This window comes from Suncus etruscus, chromosome 6, assembly GCF_024139225.1.
Source record: "Suncus etruscus isolate mSunEtr1 chromosome 6, mSunEtr1.pri.cur, whole genome shotgun sequence".
Taxonomy (NCBI): domain Eukaryota; kingdom Metazoa; phylum Chordata; class Mammalia; order Eulipotyphla; family Soricidae; genus Suncus; species Suncus etruscus.
In genome coordinates, this window is record NC_064853.1 from 27,540,896 (window position 1) to 27,564,869 (window position 23,974).

The following is a 23,974-nucleotide window of genomic DNA, read 5'->3' on the forward strand; positions in this document are numbered from 1 at the left end:
GTATTACTTTTCAGAGTTTTTCAAGCTTTCAGCCTTATTAATCTTTCATCAGCATGACCTTTTTTCTATAAGTGTCTTTATTTGTTAGAATCACACAATTATTCATTATTACCTTCACACCCATGCTTAATATGAAGGAAAAGACAGACCTTATTTGAAAATTTTGTCAGAATCTCAGATTGATTTTATTTGTTGTTGCCTTTACCATAAAATTTTTTATTTGTTTCCTGATAACTGACTATTCTTAAGCTCAGTCCTTTAAAAGGTAGAAAGGAAATTTAGCCAAGAACAATTTAGACTCTTTAATCTGCAGTCCTTCTCATTGTTAAGGCTGACATGTTGCAAATTATGTTGCTCAATTTCAGTTTTTAGTATCAGTGATTTTATTAAAAATATTGTTATGACAAATGACACTTTTAAGAGAACACGTGTCACTTCTTGAAACAACTTTAACACAACAAAAAGAATTGTGTAGAAAACTACATTGTATATTTTTTGAGATATAAACTAGAATTTATGTGAAATAAATATTTTTCTATTCTCTCTACAAATGGCAGATGTTATGTATTTTTAAATAAAGACATATTAGGGGCTTTAACATTACCTGTAACAAAACTTAATTTCTTACATTTTTTTTTCAAGTAGAAAAAAAGACTATTCAGATTAAAATCATAAAAGACTGTAAAAGAATTGGTATCCAATTCTGTTTTGATTTGCTTTGTTTTAGTTTTTGGGTCACCCCTGTTAATACTTAGGGGTTACATCTGGCTCTGCTTTCAGTGATTACTATTAGTAGTGCTTAAGGGACCTTATGAGATATCAGGAATTGAACCCTGGTCAGCCAGTGCAGAGCAAATGCCCTACCTGTTATACTCTCTGTCTAGCCCCTGATATCCAATTTTAATAACTGTTTTTCTCTTTATAATTTTATAGTTGAAAATTAATTTTTCCTATGTAGAAAAGATGTATAAAATATGAAAATGATCAATTCATTTTATTTAAAGAAAGTGTAATTTTATTGCAAAAATATATAAAGCTGTTGAAATTTCTACTGGAGATTGCATGTTAAAAAAAATTGGACAGCACCCTAACTGAATGTAATTGTATTTTTAAAGTGTAAGAAAGAAAAATATATTTATATATGTAGCTGTTTTAGAAACTCCAAGTGTCAAATAATCCTAGAGGAATTTACATGTTTGCCTTTGTTTTTATATTTATTGATTAAGCAGGTCAAAAATTCAACAGATCTTACCTTAGTGAATATTTAAATTCACAAGTCTTTTCTTTTCTTTTCAGAGAAAGCTTCTTGCTATCTACCTCCACCATGATGAAAGTGTATTAACTAATGTGTTCTGCTCACAAATGCTTTGTGCTGAATCTATTGTCTCTTATCTGAGTCAAAATTTTATAACCTGGGCATGGGATATGACAAAGGACACCAACAGAGCAAGGTAATATTGCTATTCACAAGTTTAAGTTGGTTTTTGTTTTTTTTTTTTTAAATATGTCGTCATTGTTCTTGGTGTCTTAGCATCATAACATTTTTGTTCTCAGCACTAAATTATTTTCCATTACTATTAATTAGATAAAATCTGTTACAGTTCATAGATGCTGTTGTTTAGAATTGTGAAAATATCCCTTAACTTGTAACAGTTAATTTTTAATTCAAGAATAACCCAAAACCTAAACGATATTGTTGTCGTTTTGAAACAGGACAGATATAGTATATTTCTATATACTTTATCTTTTAGTGTATGAAACACTTACAGAAAAATCCATGTTTTTAATAATATTCTGAAAAATGAGGCAAGTCTAACATAATCTTAGTAGTAACTTTATTTTTAATAATTTCTGTACAGAAGGCAGGAAATTCTGGACCAGTCCAGTGGAGCTGGTAATAGCTTAACTCTAGCATATGCTAATTGATGTAATCGCTTTATTGCACACATTCTTTTGCACACAGCCAGCAATACATCCATATTCTCAATAGGGAAAAAAAATCCTTTCCCTAGCTGTCAAGCTAAATTTACTTAGTTTGTTAATCATAAGATCTTTCAATTATGTATAATTCTTCGTATTTTGTCTATATGATTTTTCTATTAGATATTATATTTCATCATGTTTAATTACACATGTGGCCATAATATCCTATAATGCTACTTTGGGTGTGTTAATACAGTCATGATCACTGCTGGTTTACGAAGAGGGCGATTAAAGTAATTCATTTCAAGGCAAGCCTATTGTAGTTACCTAATTTAAATGATTATTGAACACTTAGAAATCATAACATATCTTTATTATTTTATGACTCATTGAATTTTGCTCATCATTCAGATTTTGTCTTAGGTAATCTGAATGGGAAATGAAATATGATTCTTCCTTTATATGTGAAGCAAAAGAATGGTGAAGCAATTTTTCTCATCTAATACTTCATTTCTTTAAGCAAATGGTTAGAAATTTCATAGGATGACTTCGTTCTGACTTGGAAATGTTCCCTGTTATACATAAATAAAGACCGTATGCACCTGTATTTGTTTAAATTAAATCAGGTTATTATTCACACTCAGTTAAAGGTGATGAAAAGCTGTGCCACAAACAGATATAAAAATGCAGTATCGAAGGTCTTTCATGAGGCAAAATACATAGAGTGGAGACTTGGCTAAATCTTTTGCCATTCACTGGCAGTAAGGAATCTCCTCCTTTCTTTTTATCCACTACTTGATGGAGAAGGAAACACTATTTCTAAACCATCTGTAGTAGCTAAGTTCAGCAGACTACCTGCTGTTATTTTGTTCTATCCTCCATTTAATTCCTTAGTTCCTTTTATTTTACAATGACAAAAAATTGCAGTGTAGTTTCTTTTGAAAAATAGTGTTTGAGGGTTTTTTTTTATGACTGGCAATCAACAGCCATGTAATTGCTTTGTTATGTTTTACTAAAGAAGTCTGTTAAGTAGCACAACTTTGATACACTAGTAATAAGAGTTTGCAGGTTACAGAGACACCTGTGGTGACCAAAGCGACAGAAGCTGCTTATTAGAAAGAGCCAGTACAGCTGTGTCCTATTAACTCCTTATGACACTTTTTAAAACACAAAATAAAGGCCTTGTTTAAGGCTTTAGAGCTATTTCTCAATGAAGAACAGCTATGAAGAATCATAGGATATTTCAGTCCACAGTTTTTAAAATATGCCATCATGTTATTAAGTTACTGTCATGAAAATAAAGAGAAATGATAGTAAAGACCTGGATAGAAACATCTAGGAATTCAATTTAATAAAGATGAAGAAGAAAAAGAAATGGAAGAAAGAGATGTAACTATTTCTGGAATTTAAGATACTTAACATCCTTATTGAAAATAAAATTTAAGGCATATTATAATTTAAAAGTATTAAAATATGACATTTCTTCAGATAAAGAACAAAGTGGCTACTTTTCATATACAGCCCCATCATTACTATTAAGGCAAATTGGGTAAATATTCATTGAAAATTTGTTAGAGTAGTATATTCCCCCAAATATACTACGACTGAGTTACCTTCTGATATATCAAATTGTAAGAGAATTAATTAGACAATTTATTGCTCAAAAAATGTTGAGTTCAGCCACAATTTTCCTATCACCTGTCATAGATTATCTAAGTAAAATTGTTTAATTGAGTTCCCATCTCTGATCTTTTTTAGATATTTATCACCACATTTATCCATGAGTGTTTGTCATAAATTTTAATTGCATTAATTATTTGATGCTTTTAATACCAAGTAACAAAACCTCAAAGTTACACCCTAAATTCAATAGAAAACTACTGCACTAGTATTTATTGATCAGTGGACTATATGCAAATAGTTGTCGTGTCATCACTTGCTTATTTCTACAGAACTGCAAAGGAACAGACCAATATGTGAAAATATTCGATTTGTAGACATCACAGATAAGATTGTTGAGTGGTGTTTTTAAACTGTGATTTATGACAAATGTAAAAGTTTGGAAATGAGTACTATTGGATTTCTCTTCAGGTTTCATGTCTAACTTTCTAGTTTAATCTAAAATAAATTTAGAAAACATCAGTTAGTTTAGATCCCTCCATAATGTTTTTTTTTGGTGTCTATGCATATCATAATAACAAGAGAAAGTGGTAAGGGACTTGCCATTACGTTTGCTTAATATCTCTCGTTAAGCCTATCCATCATTCATCCTTCACAATTCACTGTGTAACTCGTGTATATATAGAATATAAATGAAGGATATTATTAGACTAAGTGAATCCTTTGGTATGGTTACCACAACATAATGTCATTTGCTATTATGAGTTAAATTTTCTGATTTTGGAAACAAATTAGAATAAAAAGGAATTAATTCTGTTGAATGTCACAATACTACATGTCTTTTATTTCATTAGTTGGACTTCTCACCTGAAAAAATGATGCTAATAACTTTGTTTCTAAGTTGAATGCTTAATTGAACAACCCATAACTATATAAAGTTGATTAAAGTATTTTTTGTTGATCTTAGAGCATTTCTAATATAAGCTGAGACATTATACGTTAGCTGTAGTAGTTTTGTGTATCTTTTTCCTCACTAAAGTGTGATATTCTATAAGGGTTTAATCTTTTAATTTGTTGATTAAATAAGGCACTTTTCAAATTCTGAGAGATGGAAACTCCATAAGTATATGGTAAATAGTTCTGTCAGTGCCTTGTATATTTTGGAGATTAGCCCCTTATCTGATGGGTATTGGGTGAATAGTTTCTCCCACTCAGTGGGTGGCTCTTGTATCCTGGGCACTATTTCCTTTGAGGTGCAGAAGCTTCTCAGTTTAATATATTCCCATCTGTTAATCTCTGCTTTCACTTGCTTGGAGAGTGCAGTTTCCTCCTTGAAGATGCCTGTAATGTCCTGTAGTGTTTTGCCTATGTGCTGTTCTATATATCTTATGGTTTTGGGGCTGATATCGAGGTCTTTAATCCATTTGGATTTTACCTTTGTACATGATGTTAGCTGGGGGTCTAAGTTTAATTTTTTGCAAGTGGCTATCCAATTGTGCCAACACCACTTGTTGAAGAGGCTTTCCCTGCTCCATTTAGGATTTCCTGCTCCTTTATCAAAAATTAGATGGTTGTACGTCTGGGGAACATTTTCTGAGTATTCAAGCCTATTCCACTGATCTGAGGACCTATCCTTATTCCAATACCATGCTGTTTTGATAACTGTTGCTTTGTAGTACAAGAAAAAAACATCTAACCCCATCAAAAAATGGGGAGAAGAAATGAACAGACACTTTGACAAAGAAGAAATACGCATGGCCAAAAGACACATGAAAAAATGTTCCACATCACTAATCATCAGGGAGATGCAAATCAAAACAACGATGAGATACCACCTCACACCCCAGAGAATGGCACACATCACAAAGAATGAGAATAAACAGTGTTGGCGGGGATGTGGAGAGAAAGGAACTCTTATCCACTGCTGGTGGGAATGCTGTCTAGTTCAACCTTTATGGAAAGCGATATGGAGATGCCTCCAAAAACTGGAAATCGAGCTCCCATACGATCCAGCTATACCACTCCTAGGAATATACCCTAGGAACACAAAAATACAATACAAAAACCCCTTCCTTACACCTATATTCATTGCAGCTCTATTTACCATAGCAAGACTCTGGAAACAACCAAGATGCCCTTCAACAGATGAATGGCTAAAGAAACTGTGGTACATATACACAATGGAATATTATGCAGCTGTCAGGAGAGATGAAGTCATGAAATTTTCCTATACATGGATGTACATGGAATCTATTATGCTGAGTGAAATAAGTCAGAGAGAGAGAGAAAAACGCAGAATGGTCTCACTCATCTATGGGTTTTAAGAAAAATGAAAGACACCCTTGTAATAATAATTTTCAGACACAAAAGAGAAAAGAGCTGGAAGTTCCAGCTCACCTCAGGAAGCTCACCACAAAGAGTGATGAGTTTAGTTAGAGAAATAACTACATTTTGAACTGTCCTAATATTGAGAATGTATGAGGGAAATGTAGAGCCTGTTTAGGGTACAGGCGGGGGTTGGGTGGGGAGGAGGGTGATTTGGGACTTGGGTGATGGGAATGTTGCACTGGTGATGGGTGGTGTTCCTTTTATGACTGAAACCCAAACACAATCATGTATGTAATCAAGGTGTTTAAATAAAAAAAAAAATTAAAAAAAAAAAAAAAGTATATGGTAAATAAATGTATACATTAATTCTACTAAGAATATTGCTTATAATTTCAGCATTATATTGCTAAATAAAAACTATTTTCCTGAAAAACTCTATATAGTCTTATATGGTTCATATAAGTACCATTCCTTCTTAAAACAGTAATCAGAAAGCTTTTATTAGTTTTGAAAAAGCTCTTGTTAGTCTTGAGAACTACTAGTAGGTATGATTTTTTTAAGTGGCACTCTAAATAATGATCCTGACATAAGCAGTAGTTTATACCTGTATATGAAAAAGCTTATAACATGGAAATTGATGAATAAGAAAATCCTATCACTTTTGGAAGTAGGTAAAAAATATTTTAAAAACTATAGAAGGGGGGGCATTGGTCAGTGGCTTATATATAATTGTGAATGTAGCACTGTTGATGGGGCATATTCTATTTATAACTGAAACCCAACTACAAACATGCTTGTAATCATGGTGCTTAAATAAAGATTTATATTAAAGTGAAAAAAAAAGAAAATATGGGAACTAAAAAATAGAATGTTTTAAGCACCTGAAAAAAATATCATAGAACTCATGTTTATTCAGTGAGCAAACATTTACTGAATGTTTACTATGAACTAGTAGTAATGCTGTACACTGAGTATGAAAAGTTAAAAGTGAAACAGTGCTGCAGCCAGAACAATAGTACAATATATCAATATTGTACAATATTGTACAATACAAAATTGTACAATAGTACAGTAGTACAATAGATCACTTGCTTACATGCAGCTGACCTAGGTTTGATCCTCTATAACTCATGTGGTTGCCCAAGCCCTGCCAGATGTGATTCCTGAGCACTGAGCCAGGAGTAAGCCTTGAACATAGCCAAATGTGCCTCAAAACCCCCTTTATTCCCACCCCAATCTTTAAAAGACATAGTGCTAATACTCAAAAGGCACATAGTCTCTAGTAGATAAGACCTTGAGCTATCATGTAATATGAAGTGTATACATGGTGCGTTGTAGGTAGAGGTGAGCTATATAGTGATTTTCTGTCTGAAAAGGAATGCCTTGGAAGAGATAACACATGTAGCATGAAATTAGGATTTTACTTTTTCTTTTTTTTTTTTTTTTTGTGGTTTTGTTTGGGGCCACACCTGGTGACAATCAGGAGCTACTGCTGGCTCTGTGCTCAGAAATCCCTTATGACTCGGGAGAATCTTATGGGATGCCAGGGTTCAAACCCAGGTCCATTCTGGGTCAGCTGCATGCAAGGCAAATGTGCTATTTCTCAGGCCCTGAATTTTACTTTTTCTTTTTTTTTTTTTTTTTTTTGGTTTTTGGGCCACACCCGGTAACGCTCAGGGGTTACTCCTGGCTATGCGCTCAGAAGTCGCTCCTGGCTTGGGGGACCATATGGGACGCCGGGGGATCGAACCATGGTCCGTCTCCTAGGCTAGCGCAGGTAAGGCAGGCACCTTACCTCCAGCGCCACCGCCCGGCCCCGAATTTTACTTTTTCTATTCAGAAAATTTTATGTTAGCTGACTTTCTATTTTTTGTGTTTCAGATATTTAATATTTTATAAGAATACTGATATTTTGTTTTCAAGAAGCCTTCCAAGCAATGCTCAGGGAGTTCAAGGTTACTCTTCAATATTCTTCCCCAGCAGAACTAGAATCAGGTTCAGCAATGTAATGCTAGTTGGTCCCAATAGTGATCAAGGCTACTGGGACCGACGCAGCAATGCTTTGGGAACCATGAAGTGCTGGGGATCAAACTTGGGCCCTGCATATGTAAGACATGCTTAATGGCCCTTTAAGTATCTCCCAGTATTTCACACCTCTTAGTAAGTAGCTGAAATGATGAGTCAGTGGTCTATATATAATTGTGAAGGCTAGCTTTTTTAAAATTATTATTATTATTATGTTTTGGGGCCACACCCAGTGGCAAATTTCAGGGGTTATCCCTGGCTCTGTGCCCAGAAATTACTCCTAACAGGCTTGGGGGACCATATGGGATTCTGCAGATTAATCCCAGGTTTGCACGCAAGGCCCTACCTGCTATGCTATTGCTCCAGCTCCAGGCCAGTTTCTATTTGTAATCCTGTATGGTTTTAACCAAATGAAGGATTAATTAAGATCAATAGAACTGGATAACACCCAAGAAGTTGTTTTGTTGATGATTTTCCTGGTATTGACCAGACAATGAAGTAGATATCATATGTATTTTTGGATATGTAATATGGAGAAAATTATCATGAAAATTAATACAAAATATTTTTGTATATTTTTTACAAAATATTTGAACACAGTGTACTGTTAGTGAATGATTGCTTTGTTATGAATAATAATTTCTTAAAATTCAGGACAGAAACTGCTTCTAAGGAGCCTGGCCTTTTTGTATTTTTTTTTTTTTTTTTTTTTGGTTTTTGGGCCACACCCGGCATTGCTCAGGGGTTGCTCCTGGCTGCTTGCTCAGAAATAGCTCCTGGCAGGCACGGGGGACCATAAGGGACACCGGGATTGGAACCAACCACCTTTGGTCCTGGATAGGCTGCTTGCAAGGCAAACACCGCTGTGCTATCTCTCTGGGCCCGCCTCTTTGTATTTTTAATTTTAGTCTCTCTGGGTTAAAATGTACATTCTTTTTTAATTGAAGCAAGATAGTTTTTAATTAAGCAAAACTTGCTTAGAAAGGAGGGAAGTACATGTTTAAGAACACAGTGACGTAAGCAAGCAAAGAAACAAGCGAGATACATGTTCAAGGGGTGACCTGGGCTTGTAGAGCAAACCTAAAATGTGCATTTCCATATTTTTATACTATCCCTATACTAACTTTTTGATGGCATTCATTATGTTATGATTAGTATTTATTTCCTTGCTAATTCTCTCATTATATTCTGTGTTACACAGATCTTTTTAAAAAGTTGGCAAATTTGTAATAATTCCTAATAAGTTTTTTAAAAATAATGGTTAAGAGAAACCTATTTGGGCAGTGAGAAGAACATTGAAAATACTGCTGTAGTCCCCTAATTGTGTTATGTTACACCACTGACATTATGGAAATAATAAAACAAAAGCCTCATTTTCCTTATAGAATAAACTGACAATGTCTCAACTAGGTACCTCATCTTCTGCTAATCCAGTAAAACAAAATATTATAGACTATGTTCAGGTGTCACAGGCCCCATCTGGAAATAGATTTGAATTCTCAACTAAATGAGCTTGTCTAGTTGTGTCAGTTTCCTTCCTAGACTCATCAGGTCTCTATGATATTCCTGAAACAATTGGTCCCTTCAGTTGGTTTATGCTGGAGTGGTAATCTGAACCATCTGCAGTAGTGGTAACATAAAATATATGTGTCTAAAGGAGCAGAGACTAGATTGCACCCTGAGAGTGAGGTTTGCCAAGCATTCTTGCAAATTTCATTTGGGCATCATCAGAATTAAATATAGATAGCACTATATAAAACACTAGCATAATAGGTATTAATTTATTTTTCTCTGTTAGAACTATTTAAACATCTACTGAGGACTTGTGTCCTCCATGCTAAGTGTGGGTTCCTGGCTAAAGTTTCTTCAGGGAAATTTACATAACTTATCCGAAGCAATGTAACATCAATATTACTAGTCACAAGTAGGTAAGTGGATTACTCTCTTGTTCTGATCAGAAGTACTTGAAGGCAAATCTTTCACCTTTTCACCATTATGTAATTGATTCAGAGTACTAGATTCTAGATAACTTAAACATTGACTTTGATAGGAGGGTATCCACTGAGTCATCAGTCAGCTTTGAATTTAGGAGCTGAGGTACTTATGTATAAGTACTAAGTTTCTGAGGTGAAAATGTTTAGCACATCAGTGTACACATTTCAAAGTGTTAAATCAGGCATTGCACATGTTTTCTAAGCAGCGTTCAAAGTAGTTGCAAACAGTTCTCCAGGAATTGCTGACAGTGCCTGAGTTTCACGGGCTGCGTGTAACATTCACATGCTGCATTCATGCATTGTATTACATTTTGCATAGACCAATTTTCATATGTAGAAATATTTTTGCTTGTCAGTATTACATTTTGAACTTGATTCCCTTGGTGCATTACTGCAGGTTACTGTAAGATTTTGTCACTATGCTGACACCTCAATGTTTAAGTGATAGTTTTCCACATTACATAATCTTCAGTAAGAGTTAATTGATTAAAAACACTTCTTACCAATAAGCTGTCTTCACCTGTACTTTCTATCTCAGTAATTAGCCTTATTCACACTCGCTTATTCCTAATTCCAAAATACTGTGTGAAACCTAACTGACCATGTTACTCTAACTCAACATTTCTATTTGATCCAGCAAATATCGCCCAGGTGTGGGGTCTGCATGGGACACACAAGGAGTGTTAATTTCCATTTGCTGCCCAAGGAGTAGTTATGGATTCTGTAGAAGCAACTGACAAAACAGATGGACATGTTGTGTAGTCAGTGTATGAAGACTTCCAGAGAGCCTTCCTGCCAAATTTCCATATATCTTATCTCAAAACTTTATTCCCTTTTTGCTGAGTCTTTCTTCCAGTACTTATAGAGGAAATGTATTGCCATCTTAAGCATCCCAGGTCAAGGGCTTAATTAATGCTTTATAATAAAGGTTCCAAAACACCAGGAGAGTTTGTCATTTTCTCCCTGGTTTGTTTTGTGAAGAGGGAGGAGAGAAGGTGAGGAGGAACCCCTCCTGTTCCATGATTACATCCTACCCACTCATTTTCTCCTTTTCTCCTCTGCTTTTGATTTTTAGTGGCGGTCTTAACAGAATGTCAAGATCAATTTGCAGCATGGTTTAACTCAAGGTTTGCGTTCTGCCAGCAGCAATTGTCCCTGCAAACAATGCCGTGTGTTCTTGTAACTTCAGAAGCTTTTAGAAGGATCATGGCAAGGGCAGCATCTAATGACTTTATTAGTGTAGGGTTTCAAAATGGGCTCAGTAATTGTTCATATCTCTTTGTCAGCAAGTCATAATTACTGCTCAGCATTGTCCAAGGGTGCACTTGTGAATAGTTTCCTAATATTACTGAGAGGAAGGGAAAGAAGGAAAGGAAGAAAGGTGATGGCCTCTTATGATTGAGAACAAGCCAGTCTGTATAGAAATGATGGCTAAACTGTTTACAATACATTCTTCACTCTTTTAAAAATAGATTATCCTTTTAAAGATGTCCTTTCAGGTAATTTAAAATTACTACTTTACAAGCTTCTTTACTCTGATTTGGATACTTCCTACACTACTGCCTTGCATAACAACCATAACAGCCTGGGGTGTTATGTGGATCTGTGGAAAAAAATTTTTTTCTTCCTAACATTAATCTCATTAATGTTATTCAGAAAATATGCATTTAACACAAATACCCAGGTATCATTGTCTATGTGCTTTCATAATGTATGTGAAATCAGTAGAAAAGAACAATATGGGGATTATATTGTCGACAAAACAGTTCAAAAGAACATTTTATATTTGGGGTCACATCCCCCCCACCCAGGTAGTCATTATTTTCTCTTGCACAGATCTTTCATGTTAGTCTTCGTGGTCTTTCTCCTAAATAATATACTTTGAATATTTTAAGTGTCTTGATTATGAGAGTCACAGAATTTAAAAATCATTACCATCTCCAGATATAGGAAGAGTAGAATTTAATACCAGGTCTTTACTCCTTTGTGCTCTTTTGCAGATACCTTTCCTGTATAATATGCGTACTCCTGTATAATAATGAGCTAAATCTAACTAGATCCTAATAGCATTATAACTTCTGTTTTTTGTATTGTTTTTTGTTTTTGGGTCACACCCGCCAGCGCTCAGGGGTTACTCCTGGCTCTACGCTCAGAAATCACTCCTGGCAGGCTCAGGGGACCATATGGGATGTCAGGATTCGAACCACCATCCTTCTGCATGCAAGGCAAATGCCCTACCTCCATGCTATCTCTCCGCCACCACCATTATAACTTCTAGCTATAGTACTACTAACTCCTATTAGCATTATACCAGTATTTCAGAATATGCAAACTCACATAAAGTTGGCTGCCAAAGGCACTTGACTCAGTGTTTATACAGATTATAAAATGTGTTATCTTATGAGACAAATTCTTTATTTTTGGGGGGAGGGCACATCCTGCTGTCCTCAAGGCTTACTTCTTTTTTTTTTTTTTTTTTTTTTTTTTTTTGGTTTTTGGGTCACACCCGGCAGTGCTCAGGGGTTACTCCTGGCTGTCTGCTCAGAAATAGCTCCTGGCAGGCACGGGGGACCATATGGGACACCGGGATTCGAACCAACCACCTTAGGTCCTGGATAGGCTGCTTGCAAGGCAAACGCCGCTGTGCTATCTCTCCGGGCCCTCAAGGCTTACTTCTAACTCTATGCTTAGGGAATACTCTCAGTGGTGCCCTTGAGATCATCTGGGGTTGAACTGAGTCAGCCATGTGCACAGCAAGCTTTGTATCGCACTGTCCTATCATTATGATCCCTAATGAAATAAATTCTAAAATAAGGATATTACCTGTTAGTTTGGAATTGGTGAATGGGGTAGAATCCTATTTCTTACATCTTTAGTTAATTTATTAAGAAATAATAGATTTGGTATTTTTTCAGCAAGCATGTTTGTATCTTTTAAAAAAAATAGCTTAGGTAACATGGTTACAATTGTATTAAAGTTTGTGGTATTATTTACAATGTTTGTACCTTTGAGCATGATTGCATAATAATAATAATGAATAGTTTTATATAATTCACAAAAGGTTAAGCATAGATATAAATTTTTATTTATTTTTTATTTAGTCACCATGAAATTACAGTTACTAATGATTGGGTTTCAAGCATGCAGTGTTTCAATACTGAACCCCCTTTAAGCCTGTGAATTATAGTTATTTTTTAAAAAGCATCTGTTAAATGCTGAAATTTCAGCAACAATTTGAAGAATCCTCCTTGACAATCTCTTCCATGCATCTTTCCATTCCTCAGTATATAATCAGAAACAAGAAAGTCCTCTTTAGCATACTTTTTTACAACTCAGCTAAGGAAGGAATTGAGGCAAGTTTACATAAATAGTAAAGAAGTTTATTGCTATATCTCTATGAGAAATTATGTTACCTTGTTTAGTATACAAATAAGTTATAAGGGACTCTGAGCAGCACCCAAATAAATTACTCAACACAAAATTTTATTATCTGACTATCAAGAAAGGTTACTGAAGTAATAACTTAAAGTTACCTTTTAAAGCAAATCTATACATACTTAAATGTATCAATTGCTAAAAAAAACAACAACTCTTTTTTTAAAATAATATCTTTATTTAAACAGCATGATTAGAAACATGACTGTTTTTGGGTTTCACTCACACACACACACACACACAAAAAAACACCCCCATTCACCAGTGCAACATTCCTACCACCAATGTCCCCCATCTCCCTCCTCCCATACCCCTTGCCTGTATTTAAGACAAGCATTCTACTTCTCACTCATTAACATTGTCATGGTAGTTGCTAGTGTATTATTTCTCTAACTGCACTCACCCCTCTTTGAGGTGACCTTCATATCGTGAGTCAGTCCTTCTGGCCCTCATTTCTGGACATTATTACAATAATGTTTTTTTATTTTTCTTAAAACCCATAGATAAGTGAGACTATTCTGTATGTCTCTCTCTCCCTCTGACTTATTTCACTCAGCATAGCAGTTTTCATGTCTATTCATGTATATGAAAATTTCACAACTTCATCTTTCCTGGGGGCTGCATAATATTCCATTGTGTATATGTACCACAATTTCTTTTTTAAAAGTAATCAATTTATTAAAATCATTCTTTTTTGTATTAACAACTTTATTGGTGGTAAAACAATTTTCACAAATATAACTGCTAATAAACTCTTCCCTTTTTTCCACTTTATTTTTTATTATATTTTTATTTAAACACCTTGATTACAAATATGATTGTAGTTGGGTTTCAGTCATGTAAAGAACACCCCCTTCACCAGTACAACAGTCCCATCACCAATGTCTCAAATCTCCCTCCTCCCCACCCCATCCCCGCCTGTACTCTAGACAGGCTTTCTACTTCCCTCACTCATTCACATTGTTATGATAGTTCTCAGTGTAGTTATTTCTCTAATTGCAATCACCAACACTTTGTTGTGCGCTTCCTGTCGTGAGCTGGACCTTCCAGCCCTCCTCTCTTTGTCTCTGAGAATTATTGCAAAAATGTCTTTTATTTTTCTTAAAACCTATAGATGAAGGACACTATTCTGTGTCAATCTCTCTCCCTCTGACTTATTTCACACAGCATAATAGGTTCCATGTACATCCATGTATAAGAAAATTTCATGACTTCATCTCCTAACGGCTGCATAATATTCCATTGTTAATATGTACCATAGTTTCTTTAGCCATTCTTCTGTTGGAGGATAGCTTGGTTGTTTCCAGAGTCTAACTATTGTAAATAGTGCTGCAATGAATATCGGTGTGAGGAAGGGATTTTTGTATTGTATTTTTGTGTTCCTAGGGTATATCCCTAGGAGTGGTATAGCTGGATCTTATGGGAGCTCAATTTCCAGTTTTTGGAGGAATCTCCATATCACTTTCCATAAAGGTTGGACTAGACGTCATCCCACCAGCAAAGGATAAGAGTTTCTTTCTCTCATCCCCTCTAGCACTGCTTGTTCTCGTTCTTTGTGATGTGTGCCAATCTCTGTGGCATGAGATGGTTCCTTATAGTTGTTTTGATTTGCATCTCCCTGATGATTAGTGATGTGGAGCATTTTTTCATGTGTCTTTTGGCCATTTGTATTTCTTCTTTGTCAAAGTGTACTGTGAAAGTATGTTTTTTAGTTTTAGAATATAAATTTTATCTGCATAAAATCTTTCTTTCCTTTTTGAGATAATGTGATCTATAACAGTTCCCATATAATCGCTTTTTACTTGAAGTGCTACTTTACTACTACTCACTACCAGAGGGTTAGTGACCCTCCACTGTTGTCCATTGTTCCCCCATTAAAAAAGTTAGAAGGACTGAATACTTTGAACTGAAGGTGAAAATAAAAACCCTTAATAGAAGACACAGTTGATCCAAGAATAGTTTAGGGGGAAAATCAAATATCTTTTTCTTTTTTTTTTTTTTTGTTTTGGTTTGGTTTTTGGGCCACATCCGGCAGTGCTCAGGAGTTACTCCTGGCTGTCTGCTCAGAAATAGCTCCTGGCAGGCACGGGGGACCATATGGGACACCAGGATTCGAACCAACCACCTTTGGTCCTAGATCGGCTGCTTGAAGGCAAACACTGCTGTGCTATCTCTCCGGGCCCGAATATCTTTTTTTATTGTCTTATTTATTTTACTACTTTTTTAATTTAGTAAGGTATCTAGTAACATTATAGTACTTGGGAAAACTTTGGTTTGGTTTTGTTCTGTTTTGTTTTTCTGTTTGTTTTGCTTGGGGGTGACTCCTGGCAGTTCTCAGGGTTTACTCCTGGCTCTGTGCTCAGAGATCACTCCTGGCAGGCTCAGTGAACCATATGTGGTCCTTGGGAGCTAACCCAGGTTGGCCAAGTATAAGGCGAGTGAATGCTCTGCTAGCCATATTATCATTGTGGCCCTAAAGGAAAACATTTTTGTTCCCTTTATTTTCCCTTCTACATGTATATTTTTCCAATTAGCATCTATAATTTGCCTGCTAAAAATGAATATGATACTATAGAAATGACTACAATATAAAAGAGGAAGATTAAAAATTAGATTAAAATAGTAGCAAATACCAAGTATTTATAAACTTTTATTCAGAATTTCAATTCTGTAATTCTAGTAGCTAAATGGAAAATAATACATAGCCTCGATCGATAAATATTTATTGTGTTTTTGTTTTGTTCAGGTGCTATTTTTAGAGTTTACCATATATAGTTCTCATTGTCTGACAGGAATTGTCTAATAAGAATCTTAAAAGTTCATCTCAAGGTTTTTTGGTACTGAAATCAAGGCAGTTTTTTGGTATGATTTTTCTACTGGAAAGTTTTAGAAAACATAATAAACAATTATTTTCTGGGTTTTTTTGCATAAGACAAATTATTTCATATAGATGTTTCTTATATTAATCCCTTATAAAGTAGAGGGCTTTTACTAAATCTTTTTCCACTAATGGTAATTCTTGAAGGAGCTTAGATTAACATGGCCCTTAAGTATTCCTCATAGCAGGTATTAAGTTTAGAGAAAAATCTACACAGCCTTATTCATTCAACTCTGTCACACATCACTCTGTCAGATACTGGGTTGTAATCGATTCTTGCTTAAAAATTATAGTGGTTGACTTAACTGTGAATATTCTGTGCTGTTGGTCATTTATCTTTTAAAGGATTTCTTCCTGTGATTGAAATTTCTCCGAATGCTCTGCATCATTTTCAGCTATTAAGATGAACATTTCAAATATGTAGCAAAATTATATTTGAATATCAAGTGTTTCAAGAGAAACCAACTCTGAAATGATATTGAAAAATCTATATAGTTATAAAAATAATAATCTTCATAATTTTAGCTTGAAAAAATATCTGAGAACATATAACATTAACAATATGTAACTTTACTACCAACCTGTTTCTTAGAGGGACCAGAGAGATAATACAGGGTTTAGGCACTTTTCCTTACCTGTGGTCAACCTGGGTTCAGTCTCTGGGGTTCCACATGTTTCCCTGATTACTAATAGGAGTGACCTCTGAGCACCATTAGTGTGGTCCAACAACAATCAAGTCTGTATCATGGTGCTTACAGATATTAAAAAGAAAAAAAAGAGATTTTGCTGCCTCCAGAGATAATGAATAATTACAGAAACACCTTTTCTTAGTTCATCATCTAAAAACAAACAACAATATTGTGGCATATTAAAATAAGATTTGAAAAAAAATAAAATCTGTACCCTAGAATAGGGTATTATTCTATACTTATGCTGATAGGTATTCTGAATGTTATAGAATTCAGAATACCTAACAGTAGAATACTGTCCTAGCATGGGGGTGTTACTCTTATTTATTGATACGAATAAAAGATTGATATGACCTGTTTTAGACAATATTTTGCCATGACCTTAATTTTCTTTCCAAGAAGGCAAAAAATAAATGCCAGTTTTGGTTCTTCAGCATATGAGAGAACAAAGCAAGCTAATACATATTAAGCCTATATTTAGTTCCAGAAGTAGGTATTATTATTTATGTTTTATAAAAAAGAAAGTTAAGACTTGGGAAAATTAGGTTACCCAACAAAATAGTAATTATAGGTCATAAAATAGGCTTTGTTTGTGTCATCTGTAATTTCCATAATTATTCTCATAATAACCATATTTCCCATAATTTGTTGTTTTAATAATTGTTTAGCATTTGGATATTTGAATATTTTACCTCTCAAGACACATCTTTTGTCAGTGGGTGGTAAATGGATGAGATTCCATAACAACTGCTGTATCCTAAAAGTCATGAATTTATGTGCCAATATATGCTTATTTGAGGATCCAAGTAATCTAGTTTGTTTATATGTGAAAACACAATGAATGATGCTTTAGTGACCATCATAATTCACACCAATTGTCTTGATTAAAATGATTTCATAAATAGTGGGAAAAGGAGGATATCTTTAACCATCAATATTATTCACAATGAAAATAAAGATGATAAAACATGAATTAATTAGTTTTTAAACAAACATGTAGGCACAAAGTATTCAGATACATAGCTGCATAAGAAATTATTTATCTCCTATTAGGAGTTCAAAAACACATTTAAAACACAGTTCTACTTAATTTCTTTTTTTTTTTCTCTCTACTTAATTTCTAAGATCCCTTTTCTTCTCTGATTATCCCATGCACTTAATCTAATACTTAATCTAGGCCCCAATTTCATACTAATCAAAGTCTTTTTGAAGACCTTGGTTTATCAAGCCCCAAATATCTTTACTCACTTTTATATGTGTGTCTACTTGTAGTGTTTGAGACACCCAGGGATTCCTCTGAGTGATTCTTGGCCAATATGATTCTGTGCTAGGACCTGAATGTGGTTCTCCTCAGATCCTATGATTCTTAGGATTTTCTGGGCTGCCCCAGTCAGAGGTACTTGGGAACCTTGAGGCTGCAAATGGTAATAATCATATATTAGAATACAGGGTTGGAATTTATTAAAAAGAAAGATCAATAATTTGAGCATATGCTTTGCATGCAAAAGGTCTAGATTCCTCCCTTGGCTCAGTGTGGTTCTCTGTGCAAGTAGCACAGAGCTAGTAATAGTTCGAGCACCACAAGGTGTGCCTTAAAGATTCCAAGTCCAAAAAAAGAAAAAAAAATTGTTTCCAGATGAAATTTTGCAGTTTGTTGCAATTGGGATAGAATCAGAGGGCACTTTTTTTTTTTTTTTTTTTTTTTTTTGGTTTTTCGAGCCACACCCGTTTGATGCTCAGGGATTACTCCTGGTTAAGCGCTCAGAAATTGCCCCTGGCTTGGGGGGGCCATGTGGGACGCCGGGGGATCGAACCTCGGTCCTTCCTTGGCTAGAGCTTGCAAGGCAGACACCTTATCTCTAGCGCCACCTCGCCAGCCCCAGAGGGCACATTTTTAAGCAAAATAAGTCAGAGAGGGAAAGACAAATACCAACTGATCTCACTCATCTCTGTTTATGAAAAATGAAACAAGGGAATAGACAGTATTATATGATGATAAATCCTTGGATTTTGACTACAGAGCTGAGATTACCAAGCTCTGGTAGAGGGAGATTGGTAGGAGAAGGAAGAACTGACATAATAAGGACAATAGTAGAGAATCCTAGGCACTTCGGTGGTGGTTGAAGGTGCAGACTTCATACATTAAAATGATGTGTTAATGGAACATTGTATCCATGTTACTTACTCTGCTATTTTAAAAAAATGAGTCTCTCCTGACCCTCAGAATATATTGAATCAAAACCAAGAAATGGGTCTGAGAAACTTCGCTTTCAAGTATCTATCTCTCTGTGGCGATTTCAAGACTGTTAAAAATTCATTACCCATATCGACAGAGTCCCCCAGTTTGAACCACAGACCTGGGATTCATTTACATGATTTCTAGAGAATAAAGTGACATGTATCAGGTTGCAAAAGATCTTCCCTGATGGAAACTCCATAAATGAGATGAACAGTAAATGTCTATACAAACTTGTGGAAATTGTGTTCGAATAAGGGGCAAATCTTTCTGGGGAGACTGGTTTTGATATCTTGACATTATTTACAACTTGTCATATCATTAAAGAAACTTGGCTCTTAAATTCCCTATAACAACAAAAAGGGGGGAAGAATTGTTATTGGATCACTAGTTACAGGACTGGTTTTGTTTGGTTTTTGTTTGGATTTGTTGTTATTATTTGTTGTTATTATTCGTTTTTGTTTTTTGGGTTACACCCAGTGTTACTCAGGGTTTATTCCTGACTCTTCTCAGGAATTGATGTCAGATCAGCCATGTGCAATTTAAACACCCTATCCGCTCTGTTACTTCAGCCCAAACTAGGTACATCTTTAAAGTCCTTTCTCTATCCTGTATTCTAATTTATCTACTAATGCACATAAATATGTTGATCAGATCCTGGGCAAATGAACAAATATGTGTAGCAAAAACTGCTAATCTGATTTAAAAGGCGAAACCTCTCATAAAACAAGCACATCAGTCGGAAGAAGTAGAGAGAAGTAGTAGAGAGAAGTTGACTGAGGGAGTGTGAAGCTAACATGCTTTCTGCAGGAGACACTGCCATTAACAGTTTTGTAAGCCACATTGTCCAAAATAAAATTACAACTAACTTTTAAATGAAAATAAAGTGAAACTAAAATTCTTAAAAATAGTTTTTAAGACTTGGAGTTTCAGCTAGGGAATTGAGTACCAAGACATTTCCCTAAATATTGGTTAGTATTGGAGTTCTATTGCACAGTGTTTTGTTTTGTTTGGGGGCCACACCAAGCAGTGCCTGGCTCTGTGCTTAGAAATTACTCCTGGCAGCCTAGGGGGACCATCTGGGATGCCAGGGATCGAGCCTGGCTAGGCCATGTGCAAGACAAATGCCCTACCCACTGTGCTGTTGCTCTGGCCCCTCTGTTGCAGTGTTGAACGTGAATTCTTCTCAGTAACTTCCTGTTTTTAAGTATAACTCACACATTAGCAGAAGGACACTTACTATGTTTAATACTTTAACACTAGATTGCCAGAAATTTTGACACTATTTTTAGTAATATAAAATATATTAAAATGACCATTCTTATTTTACATTCATTTATATTGTTAAAGTTTTATGGAATTATATACATGCAGTCATTGCAGTATTTTCTAGTTTTTCTTTCTTTTGGGGGAGGGCATTTGGTTTTTGGTTTGGGGGCTATACCCAGAGGTGCTCGGGTGTTTTCTGGGTTTGAACTCAGTAATCACTCCTGGCAGGTTTGGGACCAGAAGGGATACTGGGGATCAAATCTGGGTTAGTTCCATGTCAATCCATGTTGGCTGCATGCAAGGCAAACACCCAACCACTGTTCTATCACTCCAGTCCATGGTTTTTCTGTCAGTACTTATCCTTTCAGACACTGAATGAAAGCAAAACTGATGTCTATGAGCAAAATATTTTTCATTGTTTGTCTATGAATAAAAACTATCATTTTAATTCTAAGTTGATTGTAAAATTTTTGTCATTATCATTTAATAAAAACCTAATTTTAAGGGTATAATATATAATCATGTGAAAATATAAGTATTTTACTTTATTTTTATACTATGATTTATAATACTGCTAATAATAAAGTATATATATGTATATATGTATATACACATATATAGTAAGTATGGAATTTCAGTCATTCCACAAATATACACCACTCATAGATGTACCCCCAAAACAAACAAAAAAAAGATTTATATATATAGGGAGAGGACAGGTTTTGTACCATAGTTAAGTAGTGAGCCAGGTGCTATTCCTGGTTCATTGCTCAGAGACTGCCCAAGAAGAGCTGGCAGGGAGATAGTGCTGTGCCAGAGATTGAACCTGGGCCTTTCGCATTCAAACCAGCACTTCAGCCCATTGAGTATTTTATCTTAGTAAAAGTCGGTGACTTCTTATGTCTTTGATTAAATGAAACTAAACTATATCTTGTTTTAAATTAAAATGAGATTATGTTTTCTCATATCTGATTATTATAATCCTGCTTCCCATTAACAAGATGGGAAATATCTATACATTGATTATCATATACTAGCCATCAGATGCTCTGTTTATTTTCTTTCCCAAACTTTAGTTGAAAACTATCCACTTGTTTCTAGTTTTAGATTTCCAATCGTAAGAACTGATGAAAACAAGCTTCTTAGTAAATTTTATTTCTTCACCAAGACCAAAGTTTTAGATTTCCTATTCCTTGAACTGCCAACACTTATCCCATTGACCAAAAAGTTTGGTACATGATTGGTGGTTAGCCATTTTCTCAACCTTTCCTTCTTTGCTACTTCTTTTCCTCTCTTTATTATTCCCTTAGTGAAAGCATCTATCTTACAATTAAATAGCGGAGCATTTATTCTTGCTACAACTTAATTGTCATTACTTCTGCCATTGAGTTTGATAGTTCAGGAATCTAATTCTGGGGAAGCTATTTATCCCTTAATGACAACCAACTCTCGTGGACATCATATATAGTGGTTAACATCTTTCTTGCCACTGTTAGATGCACTGCTTAAGTTTTTCAAAAGGAAGACAGTATTGCAATTTAAGACAGTCACATATTCTCTCAAAGTATTTCCCCTGGGTCTAGTATGATAGTTCAAAGTATTGGAGTGCATGTTCCAGACCTTCAGTCCTGAACACTTGTAAGTGTAGCCATGATGACCCCTGTGCACCCCTGGGAGTCACCCTGTTGACAGCCAGCACCACCAGACAGGAGAGAACCACATCACTGTTTCAAGCACTGTACTAAACCTTTAGGCCCACACAGCAGTGTTAGGATAGTAAAATATGGCCTCGGTGCCTCTTGGAAGTCCTCTTTTGGAAGGAGCATTGCTTAGAAGTCTTCTCCCCAGTACGCCCAACAAAAAAGGAAAACAGAACACATATTTCTGCTGTGTTTCTTTTGATCTGATGTTTCTTTTTTTTTGTGTGTGTGTGTTGTTTTTGGGTCACACCCGGCAGTGCTCAGGGGTTATTTCTGGCTCCAGGCTCAGAAATTGCTCCTGGCAGGCACAGGGGACCATATGGGGCACCGGGATTCGAACCAATGACCTCCTGCATGAAAGGCAAACGCCTTACCTCCATGCTATCTCTCCGGCCCCTTGATCTGATGTTTCAAAGAGGATTTTATACTGTTTATAGTGTGTTGTGAATGATCTTTAGAAAAAGCAGCTGAGCCTCCCAGCCATGGGAAAGAAAGATTGAGTATCTGAATTGTGAAGTTTCTATTAACTAGAGTGGAACAAACTGACAAGTGCAAATTTTGTAATTTGGGGCTGTTCTTCGTTTCTTCTATATTCTCTTAATGATTACAATTTGATTATCTCAAAGTAAACATTTAAAGATCTTAGAAAGATTAATCAGATTAATTAGAATTTCAACAAAGTCTCTGATTAGAGCAAATTATTAGTTAAGACCATGCGAAAGTACCAGCTGACTGTGTAATCCCTCAGTATTTCTTAACTACATATAAAAATTAGGGTGATGGCTTGAGTGATAGTAGGGCATATATGTGCCTTGCACACAACTGACCTGGGTTTGATTACCAGCATCCTATATAGCCCCAGTCTACTCAGGAGTGATTCCTGAGTGCAAAGCTAAGAATTAATTCCTAAGCATCATTGGGTATGGCACAGAAACTAGCAAAATTAGGATCGGTCATGTGCAAGGCAAACGCCCTACCACTTTGCTATTGCTCTGGCCCCGATAATTCTGTTTTTATACTTATTTCTAGGTTTATTAAAGATAATCCCTTACAGCTAGTAGACGGAGTAGCCATCGAAATATTAATTAGTTTCAATGAATGTGAAGGCAAAAACTGTTCAGTTGAATGAAGAACAAAATGGCCAAAAGTAAGAGTTTTAAAAAAGAAAAAGTTTTCATTTGCTTCATCAATTAGAGACTCAGTAGTGGGATTACATTCTTATTTCTTTATTATGTATTTATTGTTTTTTGGGGGGCCACTCCCAGCATCACTCAAGGGTTACTCCTAGCTCTGGGCTCAGAAGTAACTCCTAGCAGGATCAGGGGATCATATGGGATGCCAGGGATTGAACCCAGGTTGACTGCGTGCAAGACAAATGCCCTACCTTCTGTGCTATCACTTCAGCCCCAAGATTACACTCTTACATTGAATATATATACATGATGGAACATAAATATGAAAGGTGTTAGGGAAGACTGATAAAATACCTACCAATTTTACACTGACTTGTGTTTGAGCTAGTAAATCACAAAGTCGGACTGCCTGTTTTCTTCCCTCCCAGCCTCCATCGCACCCTCCTTCTTTTCATCCTTCCTCCCATTCTTCCTTACTTCCTTTTCCTTATTTTCTTTTTTCTTTCCATTCCATTTATCTAGTGATTAATGTTATATGTGTATAAGCATCAATTGCTATCTAATTAATATGATGTCCATTTAATTCATTGGTAAAATATATAGGGATTTATGTAGGAAGTAGCATTTCAATTGTTTGTCTCAATATCTTTCATTTCAGTGCTGCCATTATTAGATCAGGGTCAAGATTGACTTTAAATATCTTAGTAAGAAGCAGAAGGAAAAATGAGAATCCTTACTTTCTAG

General features: G+C 35.3%; 1 protein-coding gene across 1 annotated transcript in view; it reads left to right on the top strand.

The window, feature by feature from the left end:
• FAF1 (Fas associated factor 1) overlaps positions 1-23,974 on the top strand; it is a 402,771-nt gene that overhangs the window by 295,543 nt on the left and 83,254 nt on the right. The window contains exon 13 of the mRNA XM_049774743.1: positions 1,297-1,451. Coding sequence (XP_049630700.1) covers positions 1,297-1,451 — 155 coding nt within the window. The remainder of the gene's footprint in view (positions 1-1,296; positions 1,452-23,974) is intronic.